This window comes from Melospiza melodia, chromosome 1, assembly GCF_035770615.1.
Source record: "Melospiza melodia melodia isolate bMelMel2 chromosome 1, bMelMel2.pri, whole genome shotgun sequence".
Classification (NCBI taxonomy): domain Eukaryota; kingdom Metazoa; phylum Chordata; class Aves; order Passeriformes; family Passerellidae; genus Melospiza; species Melospiza melodia.
In genome coordinates, this window is record NC_086194.1 from 174,386,506 (window position 1) to 174,407,299 (window position 20,794).

General features: G+C 59.8%; 1 protein-coding gene across 1 annotated transcript; it reads left to right on the plus strand.

The window, feature by feature from the left end:
* The first annotated feature begins 147 nt into the window (after positions 1–147).
* On the plus strand, positions 148–18,884 carry EPPK1 (epiplakin 1). The gene is made up of 2 exons (XM_063175581.1): positions 148–199; positions 6,174–18,884. The coding sequence occupies exon 2, from the start codon at positions 6,212–6,214 to the stop codon at positions 18,818–18,820; it is 12,609 nt and encodes a 4,202-aa protein (XP_063031651.1). The 5' UTR covers positions 148–199; positions 6,174–6,211; the 3' UTR covers positions 18,821–18,884.
* The last annotated feature ends 1,910 nt before the right edge of the window (positions 18,885–20,794 follow it).

Genomic DNA, 20,794 nt, shown 5'->3' on the forward strand with positions numbered 1-20,794 from the left:
CCTCAAGGAGGGACCCCATCTCCGACAGGGAGCCGTGGGGAGGGCCTGCCCGCGAGTTTCTGCAAGGGCTGGGCCGCTGTGTCATCCCCAGGGGCGGGGAAGGGCCGGGGTTTAAACGCGCTCCGCTCCCGGGCAGGAAGCAGAGCGGTGAACGCCGGGCACCTGCCAGGGCAGCCCCAGGTGTGAGCACCGTGCGCAGGTAGGAAACCTCGCCGGGCGGGCGGGCAGAGTCCTGCCTGGGCACCGCGGGCAGTGCCAGGGGCTGCGGGGCACAGAGAGCTCTGGCCATGCCCGGAATGGAATGGCAGGAATGCGGCAGCGCTCCCGGGCCGGGGTGGGACCGCGGGCACAGGGCAGCGGTGCACGGGGCTGGGGCACCCTGGGCACCACCTGGGGCACAGTGCAGGGGCTAGGGCACCCTGGGCACTACCGGAGCACAGCACACTGGGCTGGGGCACTCTGGGCACCGCCTGGGGCACAGCGCAGGGGCTGGGGCACCCTGGGCACTACCGGAGCACAGCGCACTGGGCTGGGGCACCCTGGGCAATGCCCGGGGCACAGCGCAGGGGCTGGGGCACCCTGGGCACTGCTGGGGCACAACGCATGGAGCTGTAGCACCTGGGCACTGCCAGGGGCTCAGCGGGAGGATGGTCGTCCCAGCACGTCCCAGGAGCAGGGCAGGATGATGCCCGGGCAGGATGGCTCCGGGAAAAGCGGTGATGCCTCAAGGCTCCGATGGCACGGGCGCTGAGGAGGGGTTGGGTAGTGGAACAGGGCAGGGGGAGGACTGGCAGCCCCCTCCCACCATACCCGGTGAGGTGGGGATGTCCTGATGACAGAGTGCGAGCTCATCCTAGAGCAGCGCCCTTCGGGCACCGGGCAGGACCCTGGCACTGCGGACCCTGCTCTGGGGCGGCCCGGGGGGGCAGCACTGCCTGGGGAGGGGTCCCGAGCTGCCCCCAGCCCGCTCAGAGCAGGGCCCCCCGGCTGCCCTCCCTGTTCCCATCACCCCCCGTCCCTGCCCCAGAAAATTCCCTGCTGCTCTCCCTGCCCCGGAACACCCCCGGCCCCAGCCTGCCTGACGGACACCACCCTGCAGCACTCCCGCCCCCGGCCCCAGCCTCTCCCAGCGCTCTGCAGTCCCTGTCCCAGCAAACAACTCCCCCGCCACCCTCTCCCGACACCGCGTCCCGCACTCTGCCAGTAAAACCTGTCCCTGCTCCCGGTCCCTCCCCGGGGCCCTCCCGCCCCGCCGGGGCCGGTGCCGGGGTCCGGGGGCTCCCTGCGGGTGCGGAGGTGCGGGATGTCCCACGGGGCTCCCGTGGGTGTTCGATGGCTCCCGTGGGCGCTCACAGCGGTGCCAGCGCATTCCCTGACGCAGCCGGGAGGGAAAGCCGCGGAGCAGCGGCTGCGGCTGCCAGGGAGCGCTGCCCGCGTCGGGGAGAGACCGTGGCCCCAGGGAGGGCGGCAGGTGCCAACACCTCTGCCAGGAATCTCGCTGCCTTCGTCGGCACAGTCGGTTACTCAAAGTTTCCGATGACGAAAGGGAGCGGAGCCCTTCCCTTGCTGCGCGCCCACCGCCTCCCCTGCCCGGGGGGCAGCGTCTTTGCTTCCCCAGCGCCTTTGCTTCCCCAGTCGCTTTCACCCTTCCCCAGGTGTGGGGTGGCAGTGCCCACATTCCCTCTGCCCTGCGGTGCCGGTGTCACGTTCGGTTCTGGGAACGTGCGGGGACCTGCCTGGGGCTCTCCGGATGCTGGAACCGCTCCGGTGCCGGTGTCCGCAGCCGCCCCAGCTCCGGACCTGCAGGGACCTGCCCGGGGCTCTCCAGACACCGGAGCCACCCCGGCGCTGCTGTGCCCGCGTCACGGCGGGGCTGAGCTCAGCTGCTTCCGAGGGCAGCACAGCCGGTGCCATCCGGCCTTGCCAGGACGGGGCTGCGGGGCCAGCCACGCTTCCCGGGATCAGCCACAGCCTTCCCAGGGCCATCCACAGCCTTCCCGGGGCCAGCCCCAGCCCTCCCGGGCCGGGAGCGGGCGGCAGAGCCCGTGGGAGGTGCTGCGGGCCCCGCAGGTGTTTTGCATGAGCCTGGCACAGGGATCCCCGTGTGGGCGTGGGCATTGGGGTGAGCCCGTGGGGCAGAGGGGAGAGCGCTGCGAGCCGGGGAACAGCCCCTGGCTGGCAGTACGCAGCGCTGTCCCGGCTCTCAGCCGGCAGCGGCGCCCCTCGCCCTCCCCTGGCCCCCAGGCAGGGACCCCCGGGTCCTCCTGCCCTTCCCCGGGGCCGTCCGCAGCTCCGGGCGCGATCGCGATCCTGATCCTGCAAACACAAACACAAACGGCGCTGCCTGGGCAGGTCCGAGCCGCGCTGACATCACCGGGCGGAGGGAGCCGGCTCCTGCCGGGACCTCTCCCCGGGCCGGGCGGCGAGCCCGGAGCGCGGCTGGGGCACAGCAGCACGCGTAGGGAGAAGGTGCTGCAGTGCCCGGGGCAGAGGAACACGCGTAGGGAGAAGGTGCTGGGGAGTGACCGTGTTCACAGGGGTTTGAGGATGAGGGGAGAGAGGAGGATCTGACTCTATGTTTCAGAAGGCTTGATTTATTATTTTATTATATATATTATATTAAAACTATACTAAAAGAATAGAAGAAAGGATTTCATCAGAAGGCTAGCTGAGAATAGAAAAAGAAAGAATGATAACAAAGGTTTGTGGCTCTGACTCTCTGTCTGAGCCAGCTGACTGTGACTGGCCATTAATTAGAAAAAAACACAGAAGACCAATCACAGATGCACCTGTTGCATTCCACAGCAGCAGATAACCATTGTTTACATTTTGTTCCTGAGGCCTCCCAGCTTCTCAGGAGGAGCAATCCTAAGGAAAGGATTTTTCATGAAAGATGTCTGCGATCTGGTGCGCCCGAGGGGCAGAGAGGGAGCTGGGGGACCTGTGAGGACAAAGCTGGGTGCATGGAGCCCCTTTGGGAGGCTGCTCCTGGGCTGGACACAGCACCTTCAGCACCTTCAGGGTGCTTTTCGCTCCCAGCTCTCGTTTGCACGGGTGGAGCCGGGAGGAGATGGCTCTGTGAGCTCCAGGCAATGAGGCAGAGCAGCTCCGCGCTGTCCCCACTCGATGTGACCTCTGTGGAAGGCACAGAACTGGGGTTCTGTGTGAGGACACCTCGAGGAGATGGCTCTGTGAGCTGCAGGCAATGTGGCAGAGCAGCTCCGCGCTGTCCCCACTCAAAGTGACCTCCGCAGGAGGGTCAGTGTGGCACAGAACTGGGGTTCTGTGTGGGGCACACCTCGAGGAGATGGCTCTGTGAGCTCCAGGCAATGCGGCAGAGCTGTTCCGCTCTGTCCCCACTCGATGTGGCCTCTGCGGGAGGCACAGAACCCTGGTGTTCTGTGTGGGGACACCTCAGGGCAGCCCTGCCCTGGATGTGTCCTTGCAGACATCCTGGTGGGCAGCACCGTGACCCCTGCCCGGCTGCAGGAGCCGCTCCTTGGTGCTCGGCCCGTGGGACCAGTCCAGCCGTGACAGACCCCTCTGGGCACCGGGGGATGGAGTTCCCGAGGGAATCATCCATCCCACCTGCGCTCCCGCTCCTCCAGCCCGCTCCAGCCCCGCTGGCCGCTCTCCCGCCGGCTGTTGGCGCAGGGAATGCGGGCAGGGAGGCTCCCGAGCCGCCGAGTGACCGCAGGGGCCGGGGCTGACCGCAGCTCCCAGCGCTCGGCACGCCCCAGCTCCGCTCCTACCTCCCGGTGCTGCCGGCGCCGCGGCTGGGGCAGATCCAGCGGTCAGGATCCAGTTATTGAGGCTATTAGGAATGCCTCTGCCCGAATTCAGGTGCAAACGAAACCCTGTGCCAAAGTCAATAGCATGGGTTTCATCTGACAGCAAACATGTGGGAAAGAGAGGGGAGAAAGAAATGGAAAATAGAAAAGAGAGTGACAGAAGCGGAATAAAGAAAAATAAAGAAAATATAGAATAAAATATAAAGAAAATATAGAATAAAATATAGAATAAAGAAAAGATAGAGTAAAATATAAAATAAATATAAGATAGAATAGAATATAAAATAAAGAAAATCTAGAATGAAATATAGAATAAAGAAAATATAGAATAAAATATAAAATAGAGAAAATATAGAATGAAATACAGAATAAAGAAAATATAGAATAAAATATTTTATATTTAGAATAATAAAGAAATAGCTATTTTCTTAAAAAAGAAAATATCACCATCCCTGGAGCCCAGCGATGCTCTGCTGATCCCCTCTGCACCTGGTTTGGTGGTGAAGGTCCCCCTGGAAATCTCAGGTGGGTTAATGCACTCAGGCCAGGTAGGAACCCCCTGTGGGCAGTGCCATTGTCCCTTACCACACTCCGGGTGTGTCACCTGTGCTGCAAGGGAGTGACTCTGGGGGCACCCGGGGGTCTCTGATGGGTGAAGGTGCCCCTCAGCTTCCTCTGGGCTCACTGCCCCGAGCAGAGGTGACAATGCACCGAAATTCCTGCCCTCCCCTGGGCTGGGGATGAATCTGCACAAACCTGCTCCCAGCACAGGCGGCCTCACCCGCCCCAAAGCCAGCCAGAGATGGTTCTCAGCACGGCTGCTGGGCTCAGCTCGCATTCTTTTCCCTGTTTACTTGTTTACTTCTCCCCTGGGGAATGGGTTTCCCTTTATCTAATCTTGGCTTTCAGTCCAAAGTTCCAGCCAGGCATTCCTGAGGGAGGGGTGGGCTTCGTGAGCGAAACTTTACAGCAGCACGAACTGCTTCAGTCTCTGACACAAGGGCGTCCCACAGCTTTGTCAGCTCCTGAGGGATTTGGACTGGGTGTAATCTCCCCCGGAGGCAGCCCTGGAGGCAGCCCTGGTGGCCACTGCTCGCTGAGATAGAGCCTCTGCCTTCCTGGCATTGCTTGGGCAGGGTGAGAAGGGGGGACACTGGAGGGACAGGGGGGGTTTGTGCAGCAGCCCTGTGGGAGCCCATGGAACTGCATGCCAGCACCCCCAGAGTCACAGAATCATGGAGGGGTTTGGGTGGGGAGGGATCTCAGAGCCCATCCAGTCCCACCCTGTCCCGTGAGCAGGGACACCTCCCACTGTCCCAGGCTGCTCCAAGTTCCCTCCAGCCTGGCCTGGAAAACTTCCAGGGGTCCAGGGGCAGCCGCAGCTGTGCTGGGCACCCTGTGCCAGGGCCAAACCACCCTCACAGGGAAGGATTTCTTCCCAAAATCCCCTATCCCATCCAGCCCTGCCTTCTGGCAGTGGGGAGACGTTCCCCTTGTCCTGTCACTCTGGCCCCTTGTCCCATATCCTTTCCCAGCTCACTTGGAGTCCCTTTAGGCCCTACAAGGGGCTCTGAGCTCTCCCCGGAGCCTTCTCCTCTCCAGGTGAGCACTCCCAGCTCTGCCAGCCTGGCTCCAGCCCTGCAGCATCTCCGTGGCTCCTCTGGGCTCTCCCCAGCAGCTCCAGGTGCTGCTGCTGTGTCCCCAGGGCTGGGGCAGCTCTGCAGGTGAGATCTCACCTGGGCAGAAGAGCAGAATCCCTCTCTCCTTTCCTGCTGCCCACACTGGGGATCAGCCCAGGGGTTTTGGGGTTCCAGTGCACCCACAGACTCCCTGAGTTTGCCTGCATCCCTCAGGGTGGCACACCAGGTTTGGACATGCCCAGCCTTTGGCTGTCACTTCCTCCTGCCTGAGGGTGTTTATGTTTCTGATTTCCCGGTATTTGACGTGCAAACCATGAAGAAGTTTGTCACAGACTTCTTTTATGAAAAATCATTTCCTTAGGATTTTTCTTCCTGAGAAGCTGAAAGGCCTCAGGAACAAAATGTAAACAATGATTATCTGCTGCTGTGGAATGTAACAAGAAGATCTTTGATTAGCCCATGTTGGGGTGTTTCTAATTAATGGCCAATCACAGTCAGCTGGCTCGGACTCTCTGTCCAAGCCACAAGCCTTTGTTATCATTCTTCTTTTTCTATTCTTAGCTGGCCTTCTGATGAAATCCTTCTATTCTTTTAGTATAGTTTTAATATAATATATATCATAAAATAATAAATCAGCCTTCTGAAACACAGAGTCAGATCCTCATAACTTCCCTCCTCCTTGGACCCCTGTAAACACAGTCACAGAAGTTGATTTCTCACCAAGCTTTCCCTCTCTCTGCAGAGTCCTGGGAGCTGTGGGAGGCGTGCAGCAGCAGCAGGATGGAGACCAAGCCAGCAGTGAATGGCCGGGCTGTCCCTGGTGAAGTTGTGTCAGGGACAAACCACTTGTGCCAGGACGTGATGCCGCGCAAGCAGCAAAAGGCAGCTGGCAGGGACGTGGGGCCGGATGCTCCTGGGGAGCCCTCGGAGACAGCTGGCAGCATTGCAGGCGTGTATGTAGAGGCTTCAAAGAGGATAATGAGCTTCTATGAGGCCACCAGAGAGCATCTGCTGAGCCTGGATTCAGCCCTGAGCCTCCTGGAGGCGCAGGCAGCCACGGGCTCCATCTCCGACCCGCTGAGGAGCCGCCGTGTGCCCGTGGCAGAGGCCGTGAGGACGGGGCTGGTGGGGCTGGAGCTGAAGGAGAGGCTGCTCTCGGCTGACAGAGCCGCTACCGGCTTCCTGGACCCCTACACAGAGGAGAAAATCTCGCTCTACCAGGCCATGCAGAAGGAGCTGGTGGGGAGGGAGCAGGGCATCCGCCTGCTCCAGGCCCAGGTGGCGACCGGAGGCGTCATCGACCCGGCCACCGGCGCCCGGCTCCCGGCCCATGTGGCCTGTGAGAGGGGGTACCTGGATGAGGAGATGAGCCAGCTCGCCTCTGACCCCGGCACTGAGGACAGCAGGGTGTTCCTTGACCCCAGCACCATGGAGAAGGTCACTTACTCAGAGCTGAGGAAGAGGTGCACCGTGGATCCGGCCTCAGGCTTCCTGCTCCTGCCACTGCAGATCACATTCCCAGGGATGGGAGGGAGGGTGAGCATCAGGGACCTGATGGACTCTGGCATCATCAGCCCCGACGTGTTCCGAGGCCTCGAGGAGGGAGGAATCTCTCCCCAGGAGGTGGCAGAGAATGAGATTGTTCAGCACTTTCTGCGTGGGACCAGGAGCGTGGCTGGGGTTGTCCTGCCTTCTGGGGAGCAGAAGAGCCTTTACCAGGCGCTGAGGGAGCATCTCCTGGTGCCTGGGGCTGCTCTCATGCTCCTGCAAGTCCAGGCCTCCACCGGCAGCCTGACAGACCCCCTGAAGAACAAGAACTACTCTGTGGACGAGGCTGTCAGGGTTGGTCTCATTGGCCCAGAGCTTTACGAGAAGCTGTCCTCAGCTGAGAAAGCCGTCACTGGGTACAGGGACCCGTCCACTGGAGAAATGCTCTCCCTGTTCCAAGCCATCAGGAAGGGCTTTGTTCCCAGAGACCATGGCCTCTGCCTCCTGGAGGCTCAGCTGGCCACGGGGGGTGTCATCGCCCCGGGCAGGCACCTGCGTGTCCCCATGGAGACAGCCCTGGAGTGGGGGTACCTGGACGAGGCCACCAGGCAACTCCTGTCCAGCCCAAATGATGACACAAAGGGGTTCTTTGACCCCAGCTCCAAGGAGAAGCTGAGTTATGCAGAGCTGCTCCAGCGCTGTGTCACCGACCCCAGCACGGGGCTCCTGCTGCTGCCACTCCCTGGGGACAGCAGCGAAGGGTCCCAGGGCACACTCGGCTTCTTTGACCACAGGACCCAGACAGCTCTGGAAAACACGCAGGTGCCTGTGTCTGTGGGGAAATTCAAGGGCAAGCCGGTGTCCCTGTGGAAACTGCTCTTCTCTGACTACATCCAGAGCGAGCAAAGAGCTGCGCTGGCTCAGCAGTTCCTGGCAGGAGTGCTCTCCCTGCAAGGCTTGGGAGAGGCCGTCAGAGCCGCTGTTGAGGAAAATGCTGCCACTGCCAATGTCACCTTCAAGGGCCTGAGGGAGCAGGTGACAGCTGACCAGCTCCTGAGCTCAGAAATCATCAACAAAGACTTGTTCAAGAAACTCAAGGAGGGAGAAACGTCAGCCAAAGAGGTGGTGGGCATGGACACGGTCAGGAAGTACCTGCAGGGCACAGGCAGCATCGGGGGGCTGCTGCTCCCTGACTCCCAGGAGAAGATCAGCATCTACCAGGCGAAGCGCAAGGGGCTCCTCAGGCCAGGCACGTCTCTGATCCTCCTGGAGGCCCAGGCTGCCACGGGGTTCGTCATCGACCCCGCTGCCAACAAGAGGTACTCTGTGGATGAGGCTTTGCGAGCAAACGTCATCGGCCCGGACGTGTACGACAAGCTGCTGGCTGCGGAGAAATCTGTCACTGGCTACCGAGATCCTTACTCGGGGGACAAGATCTCCCTGTTCCAGGCCATGCAGAAGGAGCTGATTGTCAGGGACCACGGCATCCGCCTGCTGGAGGCCCAGATCGCCACTGGTGGCATCATCGACCCCGTCAACAGCCACCGCATCCCTGTGGAAGTGGCCTACAAGCGTGGCTACTTTGACAAGAAGATGAATTTAATCCTCTCCGACCCCAGCGACGACACCAAGGGCTTCTTCGACCCCAACACCCACGAGAACCTGACCTACCTGCAGCTGAAGGAGAAATGCATCACCGAGCCCTCCACAGGGCTCTGCCTCCTCCCTCTGAACAGCAAGAAGAGGCAGTTCGTGGACGAGGCCACCAGGCAGGTGTTCAGGAGCTCCTGGCTGCCCGTCAGGTTTGGGCGCCTGCGGGGGGAGAAGGTCTCAGTGTGGGACCTGCTGAACTCCGAGTACTTCAGCGAGGGGAGGCGCCGGGAGATTTTCAACCACTTCCAGCTGAGGAAGCTCAGCCTGGAGCAAATCCGGCTCATGCTGGAGGAGGAGATGAAGAAATGGGCCCCCATCAAGTTCCCAGCCATCAGAGGCAATGTCAGCGCTTACCACCTGATGGAAACCGGAGTCATCGACAGGGCCCTGTTTGAGCAGGTGCTGGAGGGCTCCGTCACCCCAGAACAAGTCCTGCACATGGACTCTGTCCGGAAGTACCTCTACGGCTCAGGCAGCATCGGGGGGATCGTGCTCCAGCCATCCAACCAGAGAATGAGCATTTATGAGGCCATGAAGCAGAACATCGTTGTTCCAGGAGTGGCCCTGCCCCTGCTGGAGGCCCAAGCTGCCACGGGCTTCATTATTGACCCCGTGAACAACCAGAAGCTCTGCGTGGATGAGGCCGTCAAGGAGGGAGTCATTGGGCCAGATGTCCACGAGAAGCTGCAGCAGGCGGAAGGGGCTGTGACGGGCTATAAAGATCCTTTCACGGGCAAGAAGATCCCCCTTTTCCAGGCCATGAAGAAGGGCCTGATTGCGGACAAGCAGGCCATGCAGCTGATGGAGGTGCAGATGGCCACAGGAGGCATCATCGACCCAACGTGCGGCCACCACATCCCCCTGGAGTCAGCCCAGCAGCGAGGCTGCCTGGATGAGGACACCAGCAAGGCCCTCTCCAAGCCCAGTGATGACCACAGAGTGTTCTGCCTGCCGGACAGCAAAGAGAGCGTGACCTACGCCGAGCTGATCCAGCACTGCCACAAGGACGATGTCTCTGGCTTCCACTTGCTGCCTCTGGCACAGGCAGCTGCTCCTGCCTACACCGACGAGCAAATCCAACGGATCTTCAAGGAAACCATGGTGAAGGAAAAAGGAGTGTCCCTCTGGGAGCTCATGCACTCGGGGTATTTCACCAAGGAGCAGAGGAGCGACTTCGTGGAGAAGTTCCGGTCAGAGGAGCTGTCGCTGGAGCAGCTGGTGGCTCTGGTGCTCAGGCTGGTGGGGGAGATGGAGATGAAAGCCAGGACACAGATCTCCCTGGAAGGCCTGAGGGGCAGTGTCCCTGTGGTCTGGTTGCTGGACACGGGCATAATTTCCCAGAAGACGTTTGAAGAACTGGCTCAGGGCGTAAGAACTCCCGAGGAAGTGGCTGAAATGGAGAGCGTAAAGAGGTACTTGAAGGGCACAGGCAGCATTGCTGGGGTCTTCATAGAGGCATCCAAAGAGAAGATGAGCTTCTATGACGCCATGAAAAACAACCTCCTCCTCCCTGGTGCTGCTCTGAGGCTTCTTGAGGCTCAGGCAGCCACAGGGTACCTGACTGACCCTGCCACGAACCGGAGGCTCAGCTTGAGGGACGCCGTGAGAGCGGCCGTTGTTGGAGAGGAGCTGTCTGAGAAACTTCTTCAGGCTGAGAGGGCTGTGACGGGCTACACAGACCCCTACACCGGGGGCTCCATCTCCCTGTGCCAGGCGCTCAGGAAGGAGCTCATCCCCCTGGCAGAGGCCGTGCCCTTGCTGGAGGCCCAGCTGGCCACGGGAGGGGTGGTTGATCCCACCCACCACCTCCACCTGCCGCTCCAGGCTGCCTACAAGTACGGCTTCTATGACGAGGAGCTGAACCAAACCCTCTCTCAGCTGGATGACAGCACCAAGAGCTTTTTTGACCCAAACAACAAGGAAAACGTGACCTACCAGCAGCTGAAGGACCGGTGCATTCGCGATGCCGAGTCAGGTCTGTGGCTCCTCCCTCTGTCAGAAAACGCCATGTTCTGCGTGGATGAACAGACCATGAAGGTGCTGAAATCTGTGACTGTTTGTGTCAATGTGGGGCGGTTCAAAGGACAGACCGTGTCTGTCTGGGACCTCCTCAACTCTGAATACTTCTCAGACAGCCAGAGAAGAGAGCTGGTGCAAAAGTACAAGGATGAGAAGGCTGAGGTGCTGCAGGAAATCACCACAATTATCACCACAATCATCCAAGAGACTGAGGCACAGGGCAAGAAGTTCGCATTCAAGGGCCTCAGGAAAAGAGTTTCTGCCAGCGACCTCTTCCAGTCCCAGCTGATTGACAAAAAAACCCTCGACGAGCTCAGCCAGGGGAAGAAAACAGTCAAAGAAGTGACTGAAATGGAGTCTGTCCGCAGGTACCTGGAGGGCACTAATTTCATAGCAGGTGTCCTTATCCAGCCAAGCAATGAGAAGATGAGCATCTACCAGGCCATGTGGAAGGGCATCCTGAGGCCAGGGACCGCCCTGGTGCTGCTGGAGGCACAGGCAGCCACCGGCTACATCATCGACCCTGAGAAAAACAAGAAGTTTTCAGTGGAGGAAGCATTGGAGGTGGGTCTGATTGGAGGGGAGATTTTTGAAAAGCTGCTCTGTGCGGAGAGAGCCGTGACGGGCTACACGGACCCCTACACCAAAGCCCCCATGTCCCTGTTTGAAGCCATGAACCAAGGACTGATTGTGAAGAGCCACGGCATCCGCCTGCTGGAGGCCCAGATCGCCACTGGCGGCATCATCGACCCCGTGCACAGCCACCGTGTCCCTGTGGAGGTGGCCTACAAGCGTGGCTACTTCAACCAGGAGATGAACCAGATCCTCTCCGACCCCAGTGATGACACCAAGGGCTTCTTTGACCCCAACACCCACGAGAACCTGACCTACCTGCAGCTCCTGGAGAGATGTGTCCAAGACCCGGACACGGGGCTGTACATGCTGCAGGTTGTAAAGGAGGGAGGAAAATATTTCTACATTGATGAGTCCACAAAGCAGGCTTTGCGCTCAAAGCCCCTTCAGGTGAAAGTTGGAAAGTTTAAGGACCAAACCGTTTCTGTCTGGGAAGTCCTGTGCTCTCACTACTTCTCAGAGCAGAAGAGGAAAGAGCTGGTGATGCAGTACAAAAGCAAAAACCTAGCATTGGAAGAGCTGATATCCCTCATCTTAAAAATCATCGAGGACACAGAGCGAAGAGGAGAAGCCCTCAAGGTCAAAGGACTGCGGGGCGAGGTGTCGGTGTCAGAGTTGTTCAACTCCGAGATAATTGACAAGAAAACTCTGGATCAGCTGCAGGACGGGAGTCTCACCCTTGCCAGCCTCACAAAGAGGGACACCATCCAAAGGTACCTGGACGGCACTGGGTGCATCGCCGGGGTTCTCCTCCCGCTGAGGAAAGAGGTGATGAGCATCTACCAGGCACTGAAGAAAGGCCTCCTCACTGAGCAGTGTGCCCTGGGGCTGCTGGAGGCACAAGCGGCCACCGGCTTCCTGGTGGACCCCCGGAGCCACCAGAAGCTCTCTGTGGATGAAGCCGTGTCCTCTGGGCTGGTGGGCAGCGAGCTGCGCGAGCAGCTGCTGTCAGCAGAGAAAGCCGTGACGGGATACACGGACCCTCAAACAGGGAATAAAATATCTCTGTTCCAGGCTGTGAGGCAGAAGGTAATAGTCAGGGATCAGGGCATCCGCCTGCTGGAGGCCCAGATCGCCACTGGTGGCATCATTGACCCCTGGTATGGCCACCGCCTGCCTCTGGAGGTGGCCTACAAGCGTGGGCACCTGGATGAGGACATGTTCCTCCTGCTTTCAGACCCAGACCACGGCAGCAAAGGATTCATAGATCCCAACACTCACGAGAAGATAAGTTACAGCCAGCTCCTGCAGAGGTGTGCCAAAGACAGGGAGAGCGGCTTCTACCTGCTGCAGGTGCTGGAAAAGGAAGGCGACTATTTCTACATTGATGAGCAAACCAAAAACGCCCTGTTGTGCACAAAGGTCCAGGTGCCCGTGGGAAAATACAAGGGACAGGTGTTGTCGCTGTGGGAGCTCCTCTGCTCTGAGTACATCACAGAGGAGAAGAGAAAAGAGCTGGTGAAAAAGTACAAAGCAGAATCCCAGCACATTGTGCAAGGAATCATTGAGACAATACTGAAGATCATCAGGGAAAAAGAAGAGGACAGAAGCGATGTGTGGTTCCAGGGACTCCGACAGCAAATCACAGCATCAGAACTGCTCAGTGCACAAATAATTACAGAGGAAACAATAGAAAAACTCCAGAAAGGCAAAGAGACGGCTCAAGAAATAGCAAAAATGGAGAGTGTGAGGAGGTACCTTGAGGGAACTGGAAGCATCGCCGGCGTGCTGGTGCCCTCCAAGGCCGAGCCGGGTAAGATGGAGAAGATGAGCATCTATCAGGCCATGTGGAAGGGTATCCTGAGGCAGGGCACAGCGCTGGTGCTGCTGGAAGCACAGGCAGCCACAGGTTTCATTGTTGATCCAGTGAAGAACCAGAAGCTCTCAGTGGACGAGGCCGTGTCCTCTGGGCTGGTGGGGAGTGAACTGAAGAACAAACTTCTAAGTGCCGAGAGAGCCGTGACGGGCTACACCCACCCCTACACGGGACAAAAGATGTCCCTGTTCCAGGCCATGAAACAGGATCTCATCGTCAGGGACCATGGCATCCGCCTGCTGGAGGCCCAGATCGCCACCGGCGGCATCATCGACCCTGTGCACAGCCACCGCCTGCCCGTGGAGGTGGCCTACAAGCGTGGCTACTTCGACCAGGAGATGAGCCAGATCCTCTCTGACCCCGGCGACGACACCAAGGGCTTCTTTGACCCCAACACCCACGAGAACCTGACCTACCTGCAGCTGCTGCGACGCTGCGTGCCCGACCCAGAGACGGGGCTGCTGATGCTGCAGCTGATGGACAAGGGCTCCGTGCTCTACCAGCTGAGCGAGGATGCCCGCAGAGCCCTGCAGGCCGCCCGCACCACGCTGGCTGTGGGGCTCTTCCAGGGCCAGAGCGTCACCGTCTGGGAGCTCCTCTTCTCCCGCTACATCCCTGAGCACCGGCGCCAGGAGCTCCTGCGCCAGTACAAGGCGGGGACAGTCACCATTGCACAGATGATCGACATCCTCGTGCAAATCATCACCAGAGATGAGGCCCAGGGCCACAGTGACAATGGAGTCCCAAAGGCCACAGAAAAGGAGGTCCTGCCTGAACCCATCCAGAATGGCAGTGCCTCAAAGTCCCAGAAGAAACAAGAACTAAACAGAGAGCAGGAGAAGGAGGAGGAGCTGGAGCGGTCCCTCAAGTCCCACACGGTGGAGGTCTCGGCAGGCGGCTTCCACGGCAGGAAGGTGTCCCTGTGGGAGCTGCTCTTCTCCAAGTTCGTGTCTGAGGCCAAGCGCCAGGAGCTGCTGGGGCGGCTGCGGGATGGGAGCCTGGCGCTGGCCGAGCTGGCCACGCTGCTCACCCTGCTGGTGGAGGAGGCGGCGCAGCGCGGCAGCAGCGTGAAGTTCACGGGCCTCAGGAGGCAGGTGAGCGCCTCGGACCTGCTGGACTCAGGCATCATCGACACGGGCACGCTGGCCGACCTGGTGCAGGGCGCCAGGACCGTGCAGGAGGTGACGCAGATGGCCTCGGTCAAGCGCTACCTGGACGGCACGGGCGTCATCGCCGGCGTGCTGGTGCCCTCCAAGGCCGACCCGAGCAAAATGGAGAAGATGAGCATCTACCAGGCCATGTGGAAGGGCATCCTGAGGCAGGGCACGGCGCTGGTGCTGCTGGAGGCCCAGGCGGCCACTGGCTTCCTGGTGGACCCGGTCAAGAGCCAGAAGCTCTCAGTGGATGAGGCCGTGTCCTCTGGGCTGGTGGGCAGCGAGCTGCACGAGAAGCTGCTGTCTGCGGAGCGGGCCGTGACGGGCTACTCTGACCCCTACACGGGGGACAAGATCTCCTTGTTCCAGGCCATGAAGAAGGAGCTGATTGTCAGGGACCATGGCATCCGCCTGCTGGAGGCCCAGATCGCCACCGGCGGCATCATCGACCCTGTGCACAGCCACCGCCTGCCCGTGGAGGTGGCCTACAAGCGTGGCTACTTCGACCAGGAGATGAACCAGATCCTCTCTGACCCCGGCGACGACACCAAGGGCTTCTTTGACCCCAACACCCACGAGAACCTGACCTACCTGCAGCTGCTGCGACGCTGCGTGCCCGACCCGGAGACGGGGCTGCTGATGCTGCAGCTGATGGACAAGGGCTCCGTGCTCTACCAGCTGAGCGAGGATGCCCGCAGAGCCCTGCAGGCCGCCCGCACCACGCTGGCTGTGGGGCTCTTCCAGGGCCAGAGCGTCACCGTCTGGGAGCTCCTCTTCTCCCGCTACATCCCCGAGCACCGGCGCCAGGAGCTCCTGCGCCAGTACAAGGCGGGGACAGTCACCATTGCACAGATGATCGACATCCTCGTGCAAATCATCACCAGAGATGAGGCCCAGGGCCACAGTGACAATGGAGTCCCAAAGGCCACAGAAAAGGAGGTCCTGCCTGAACCTATCCAGAACGGGAGTGCCTCAAAGTCCCAGAACAAACAGGAACTAAAGAGGGAGCAGGAGCAAGAGGAGGAGCTGGAGCGGTCCCTCAAGTCCCACACGGTGGAGGTCTCAGCAGGCGGATTCCACAGCAGGAAGGTGTCCCTGTGGGAGCTGCTCTTCTCCAAGTTCATGTCCGAGACCAAGCGCCAGGAGCTGCTGGGGCGGCTGCGGGATGGGAGCCTGGCGCTGGCCGAGCTGGCCACGTTGCTCACCCTGCTGGTGGAGGAGGCGGCGCAGCGCGGCAGCAGCGTGAAATTCACGGGCCTCAGGAGGCAGGTGAGCGCCTCGGACCTGCTGGACTCGGGCATCATCGACACGGGCACGCTGGCCGAGCTGGTGCAGGGCGCCAGGACCGTGCAGGAGGTGACGCAGATGGCCTCGGTCAAGCGCTACCTGGACGGCACAGGCGTCATTGCCGGCGTGCTGGTGCCCTCCAAGGCCGACCCGAGCAAGATGGAGAAGATGAGCATCTACCAGGCCATGTGGAAGGGCATCCTGAGGCAGGGCACGGCGCTGGTGCTGCTGGAGGCCCAGGCGGCCACTGGCTTCCTGGTGGACCCAGTCAAGAACCAGAAGCTCTCAGTGGACGAGGCCGTGTCCTCTGGGCTGGTGGGCAGCGAGCTGCACGAGAAGCTGCTGTCGGCAGAAAGGGCTGTGACAGGCTACTCTGACCCCTACACGGGGGACAAGATCTCCTTGTTCCAGGCCATGAAGAAGGAGCTGATTGTCAGGGACCATGGCATCCGCCTGCTGGAGGCCCAGATCGCCACCGGCGGCATCATTGACCCTGTGCACAGCCACCGCCTGCCCGTGGAGGTGGCCTACAAGCGTGGCTACTTCGACCAGGAGATGAACCAGATCCTCTCTGACCCCGGCGACGACACCAAGGGCTTCTTTGACCCCAACACCCACGAGAACCTGACCTACCTGCAGCTGCTGCGCCGCTGCGTGCCCGACCCGGAGACGGGGCTGCTGATGCTGCAGCTGATGGACAAGGGCTCCGTGCTCTACCAGCTGAGCGAGGATGCCCGCAGAGCCCTGCAGGCCGCCCGCACCACGCTGGCTGTGGGGCTCTTCCAGGGCCAGAGCGTCACCATCTGGGAGCTCCTCTTCTCCCGCTACATCCCCGAGCACCGGCGCCAGGAGCTCCTGCGCCAGTACAAGGCGGGGACAGTCACCATTGCACAGATGATCGACATCCTCGTGCAAATCATCACCAGAGATGAGGCCCAGGGCCACAGTGACAATGGAGTCCCCAAGGGCACAGAAAAGGAGATCCTGCCTGAACCCATCCAGAATGGCAGTGCCTCAAAGTCCCAGAAGGAACAGAAACAGGAGCAGGAGGAGGAAGTGGAGCGGTCCCTAAAGTCCCACACGGTGGAGGTCTCGGCAGGCGGCTTCCACGGCAGGAAGGTGTCCCTGTGGGAGCTGCTCTTCTCCAAGTTCGTGTCCGAGGCCAAGCGCCAGGAGCTGCTGGGGCGACTGCGGGATGGGAGCCTGGCGCTGGCCGAGCTGGCCACGCTGCTCACCCTGCTGGTGGAGGAGGCGGCGCAGCGCGGCAGCAGCGTGAAGTTCACGGGCCTCAGGAGGCAGGTGAGTGCCTCGGACCTGCTGGACTCGGGCATCATCGACACAGGCACGCTGGCCGAGCTGGTGCAGGGCGCTAGGACCGTGCAGGAGGTGACGCAGATGGCCTCGGTCAAGCGCTACCTGGACGGCACGGGCGTCATCGCCGGCGTGTTGGTGCCCTCCAAGGCCGACCCGAGCAAGATGGAGAAGATGAGCATCTACCAGGCCATGTGGAAGGGCATCCTGAGGCAGGGCACGGCGCTGGTGCTGCTGGAGGCCCAGGCGGCCACCGGCTTCCTGGTGGACCCGGTCAAGAGCCAGAAGCTCTCAGTGGACGAGGCCGTGTCCTCTGGGCTGGTGGGCAGCGAGCTGCACGAGAAGCTGCTGTCTGCGGAGCGGGCCGTGACGGGCTACTCTGACCCCTACACGGGGGACAAGATCTCCTTGTTCCAGGCCATGAAGAAGGAGCTGATTGTCAGGGACCACGGCATCCGCCTGCTGGAGGCCCAGATCGCCACCGGTGGCATCATCGACCCTGTGCACAGCCACCGCCTGCCCGTGGAGGTGGCCTACAAGCGTGGCTACTTCGACCAGGAGATGAGCCAGATCCTCTCTGACCCCGGCGACGACACCAAGGGCTTCTTTGACCCCAACACCCACGAGAACCTGACCTACCTGCAGCTGCTGCGCCGCTGCGTGCCCGACCCAGACACGGGGCTGCTGATGCTGCAGCTGATGGACAAGGGCTCCGTGCTCTACCAGCTGAGCGAGGATGCCCGCAGAGCCCTGCAGGCCGCCCGCACCACGCTGGCTGTGGGGCTCTTCCAGGGCCAGAGCGTCACCGTCTGGGAGCTCCTCTTCTCCCGCTACATCCCCGAGCACCGGCGCCAGGAGCTCCTGCGCCAGTACAAGGCGGGGACAGTCACCATTGCACAGATGATCGACATCCTCGTGCAAATCATCACCAGGGCTGAGGGCCACAGTGACAATGGAGTCCCCAAGGGCACAGAAAAGGAGATCCTGCCTGAACCCATCCAGAATGGCAGTGCCTCAAAGTCCCAGAAGGAAGAGAAACAGAAACAGGAGCAGGAGGAGGAGCTGGAGCGGTCCCTCAAGTCCCACACGGTGGAGGTCTCGGCAGGCGGCTTCCACGGCAGGAAGGTGTCCCTGTGGGAGCTGCTCTTCTCCAAGTTCGTGTCCGAGGCCAAGCGCCAGGAGCTGCTGGGGCGGCTGCGGGCTGGGAGCCTGGCGCTGGCCGAGCTGGCCACGCTGCTCACCCTGCTGGTGGAGGAGGCGGCGCAGCGCGGCAGCAGCGTGAAATTCACGGGCCTCAGGAGGCAGGTGAGCGCCTCGGACCTGCTGGACTCGGGCATCATCGACACGGGCACGCTGGCCGAGCTGGTGCAGGGCGCAAGGACCGTACAGGAGGTGACGCAGATGGCCTCGGTCAAGCGCTACCTGGACGGCACGGGCGTCATTGCCGGCGTGTTGGTGCCCTCCAAGGCCGACCCGAGCAAGATGGAGAAGATGAGCATCTACCAGGCCATGTGGAAGGGCATCCTGAGGCAGGGCACGGCGCTGGTGCTGCTGGAGGCCCAGGCGGCCACCGGCTTCCTGGTGGACCCGGTCAAGAACCAGAAGCTCTCAGTGGACGAGGCCGTGTCCTCTGGGCTGGTGGGCAGCGAGCTGCACGAGAAGCTGCTGTCGGCAGAAAGGGCTGTGACAGGCTACTCTGACCCCTATACGGGGGACAAGATCTCCTTGTTCCAGGCCATGAAGAAGGAGCTGATTGTCAGGGACCACGGCATCCGCCTGCTGGAGGCCCAGATCGCCACCGGCGGCATCATTGACCCTGTGCACAGCCACCGCCTGCCCGTGGAGGTGGCCTACAAGCGTGGCTACTTCGACCAGGAGATGAACCAGATCCTCTCTGACCCCGGCGACGACACCAAAGGCTTCTTTGACCCCAACACCCACGAGAACCTGACCTACCTGCAGCTGCTGCGACGCTGTGTGCCCGACCCGGACACGGGGCTTTATTTCCTCAATATTGTTAGAAAATAATTGGAAAACCTTTTTATTTTTTCCTTGTTTTTGCCTTGGGGAAGAATGTTGCTATTGTGTATAATTCTTTTGATTCTGGTGTTTGTCTTTCTTTTTCTAAATATTTTTTTACCATTTATGATCCCAGTGAGGGAATTTCCTTCATGATCTCTTTTCTTTGCCATCACCCACCCACATCAGGTGCAGCTTTGAAGTGCCTCCCCCTGAGCAGTGTTGCTGCACTGCATTGTTCATCCTTCCTAGGTTGCCTTTGAGGAACAGAGGAGGCAGGCTGGGTTATCTCAGGACATTTTGGTGATGTGTGTCATCCTCATTTTCCTCACACAGGTTTAACTGCAGGTCTTTGTTCCGTATGGGTGCTGCCGTGAGTGGTATTTTTATTCTCTGCCTCTCTTTTCCTGCATATGCCAGCTATTTTCCCCAGAAGCTTTGCAGGATTACATTCAGGTGCAAGTTTTCAAGCCAGGACAGCGTGCAGAGCAGATTCCTGCGTGGGCAGGATGCCAGGCTTGCATTGGGTGTCACTGGCGTGGGACACATCATGTGTTTGCTCTCCATGCCCCAGCCTGTCCTGCCTTTCCAGAGGTGTCTGGAGCACAAACCACCTCAGCCCAGCGTGGTTTGCTCTCTCGCTGTGCTTTCCCTCCCTCTGTGAATCCTCCATGGGGATGGATCCTCACCAGAGTTGGAGTGGATCTGGCTGTGCTGTACTTTCTGTCTGTCCATCCATGGTGGAGCCTCCTTTCCCTCCTGCTCCTTTTGCCCTCCTGTGTCCTGAGTTGACTCAGCCACATGCCGGAGCACAGGAACAGCCCTGGAGCCACTCTCCCGTGCAGTTCAGGGATGAATAATTCTACTGCTGTTTAATGGGAGGAAACTTAGCCTGCTTAAATGTGCTGCCTTGGGGTGTTTGCCTTAATTAACCTGTTAATGTCCTAGAAAATGGACTTTTGGCCACAGGCTTGTGCAGCTGATACCTGGGAACAAAGGTAGAGGAGCTGTGGGGCCCAGAGAATTGCAGGGGCTCAGAAAATGAGGCAATAAATTAATGGGAGAGAAGTCACAGAACCATGGAATGGTTTGGTTAGGAAGGGGTCTCCTCGTGCCACCCCCTGCCATGGGCAGGGACACTTTCCACTGTCCCAGGCTGCTCCCAGCCCTGTCCAACCTGGCCTTGGGCACTGCCAGGGATCTAGGGGCAGCCACAGCTGCTCTGGGCACCCTGTGCCAGGGCCTCACACACTCACAGGGGACAATTCCTTCCAATAGCTAACCCACATCTATGTTCTTCCAATTTGAAGCCATTCCCTGATGCTGTTCAGCCAGGGATGGAAAGAAAGGCTCCAGGCTTCAGGTAAATCAGAAGGCTCAAGAAAAATCTTTGTTAGCAAGAAGCAGTGAGTTTAATAGACTCACTCAGTAAGTGGGACTGGATTGGTGTCAAAGTAGAAAAATTCTCACCTTATTGGTGACAATGAATAGCACACTGTGAGGAACCATAACCATAAACAATAGTTACAGAAAGAGAGATAATAATTGTTTGAATTCTTTCATCTAAGATTCCCAGGCTCAGCCTAGGAGAAATGGTTTCTCTTCTTTTTTTGACTGAACTGAGAATCTCCACAATTCCCCCTTGTCCTGGCACCCCAGGCCTTCATCCCTCTCCAGCTGCCTTATAGCCCCCTTTAGCTGCTGGAAACCCACAATAACATCTCCCAGGAGTTTTCTCATCCTGGAAATCCAATTCTCCCTTCCACGGAGGCAAACAGGAACAGGGAGTGCTGAGTCCCTGGGGTGTGTCTGTAACGTCCCACTGTGCTGGTGCCAGCGTGGTGTCCCCACAGCTGCTGCACTGGGACACAGTTTGGGACAAGGGCAGGGCCAGCACAATGTCCCCATGGCTGCTGCACTGGGACGTGGTTTGGGACACTCTGAAGGGCAATGCCAGCATGGTGTCGCCGTGGCTGCTGCACT

Excerpts from the sequence above, each read along its gene's own strand:
- EPPK1 (XM_063175581.1), top strand. The coding sequence starts at position 6,212 with ATGGAGACCAAGCCAGCAGTGAATGGCCGGGCTGTCCCTGGTGAAGTT.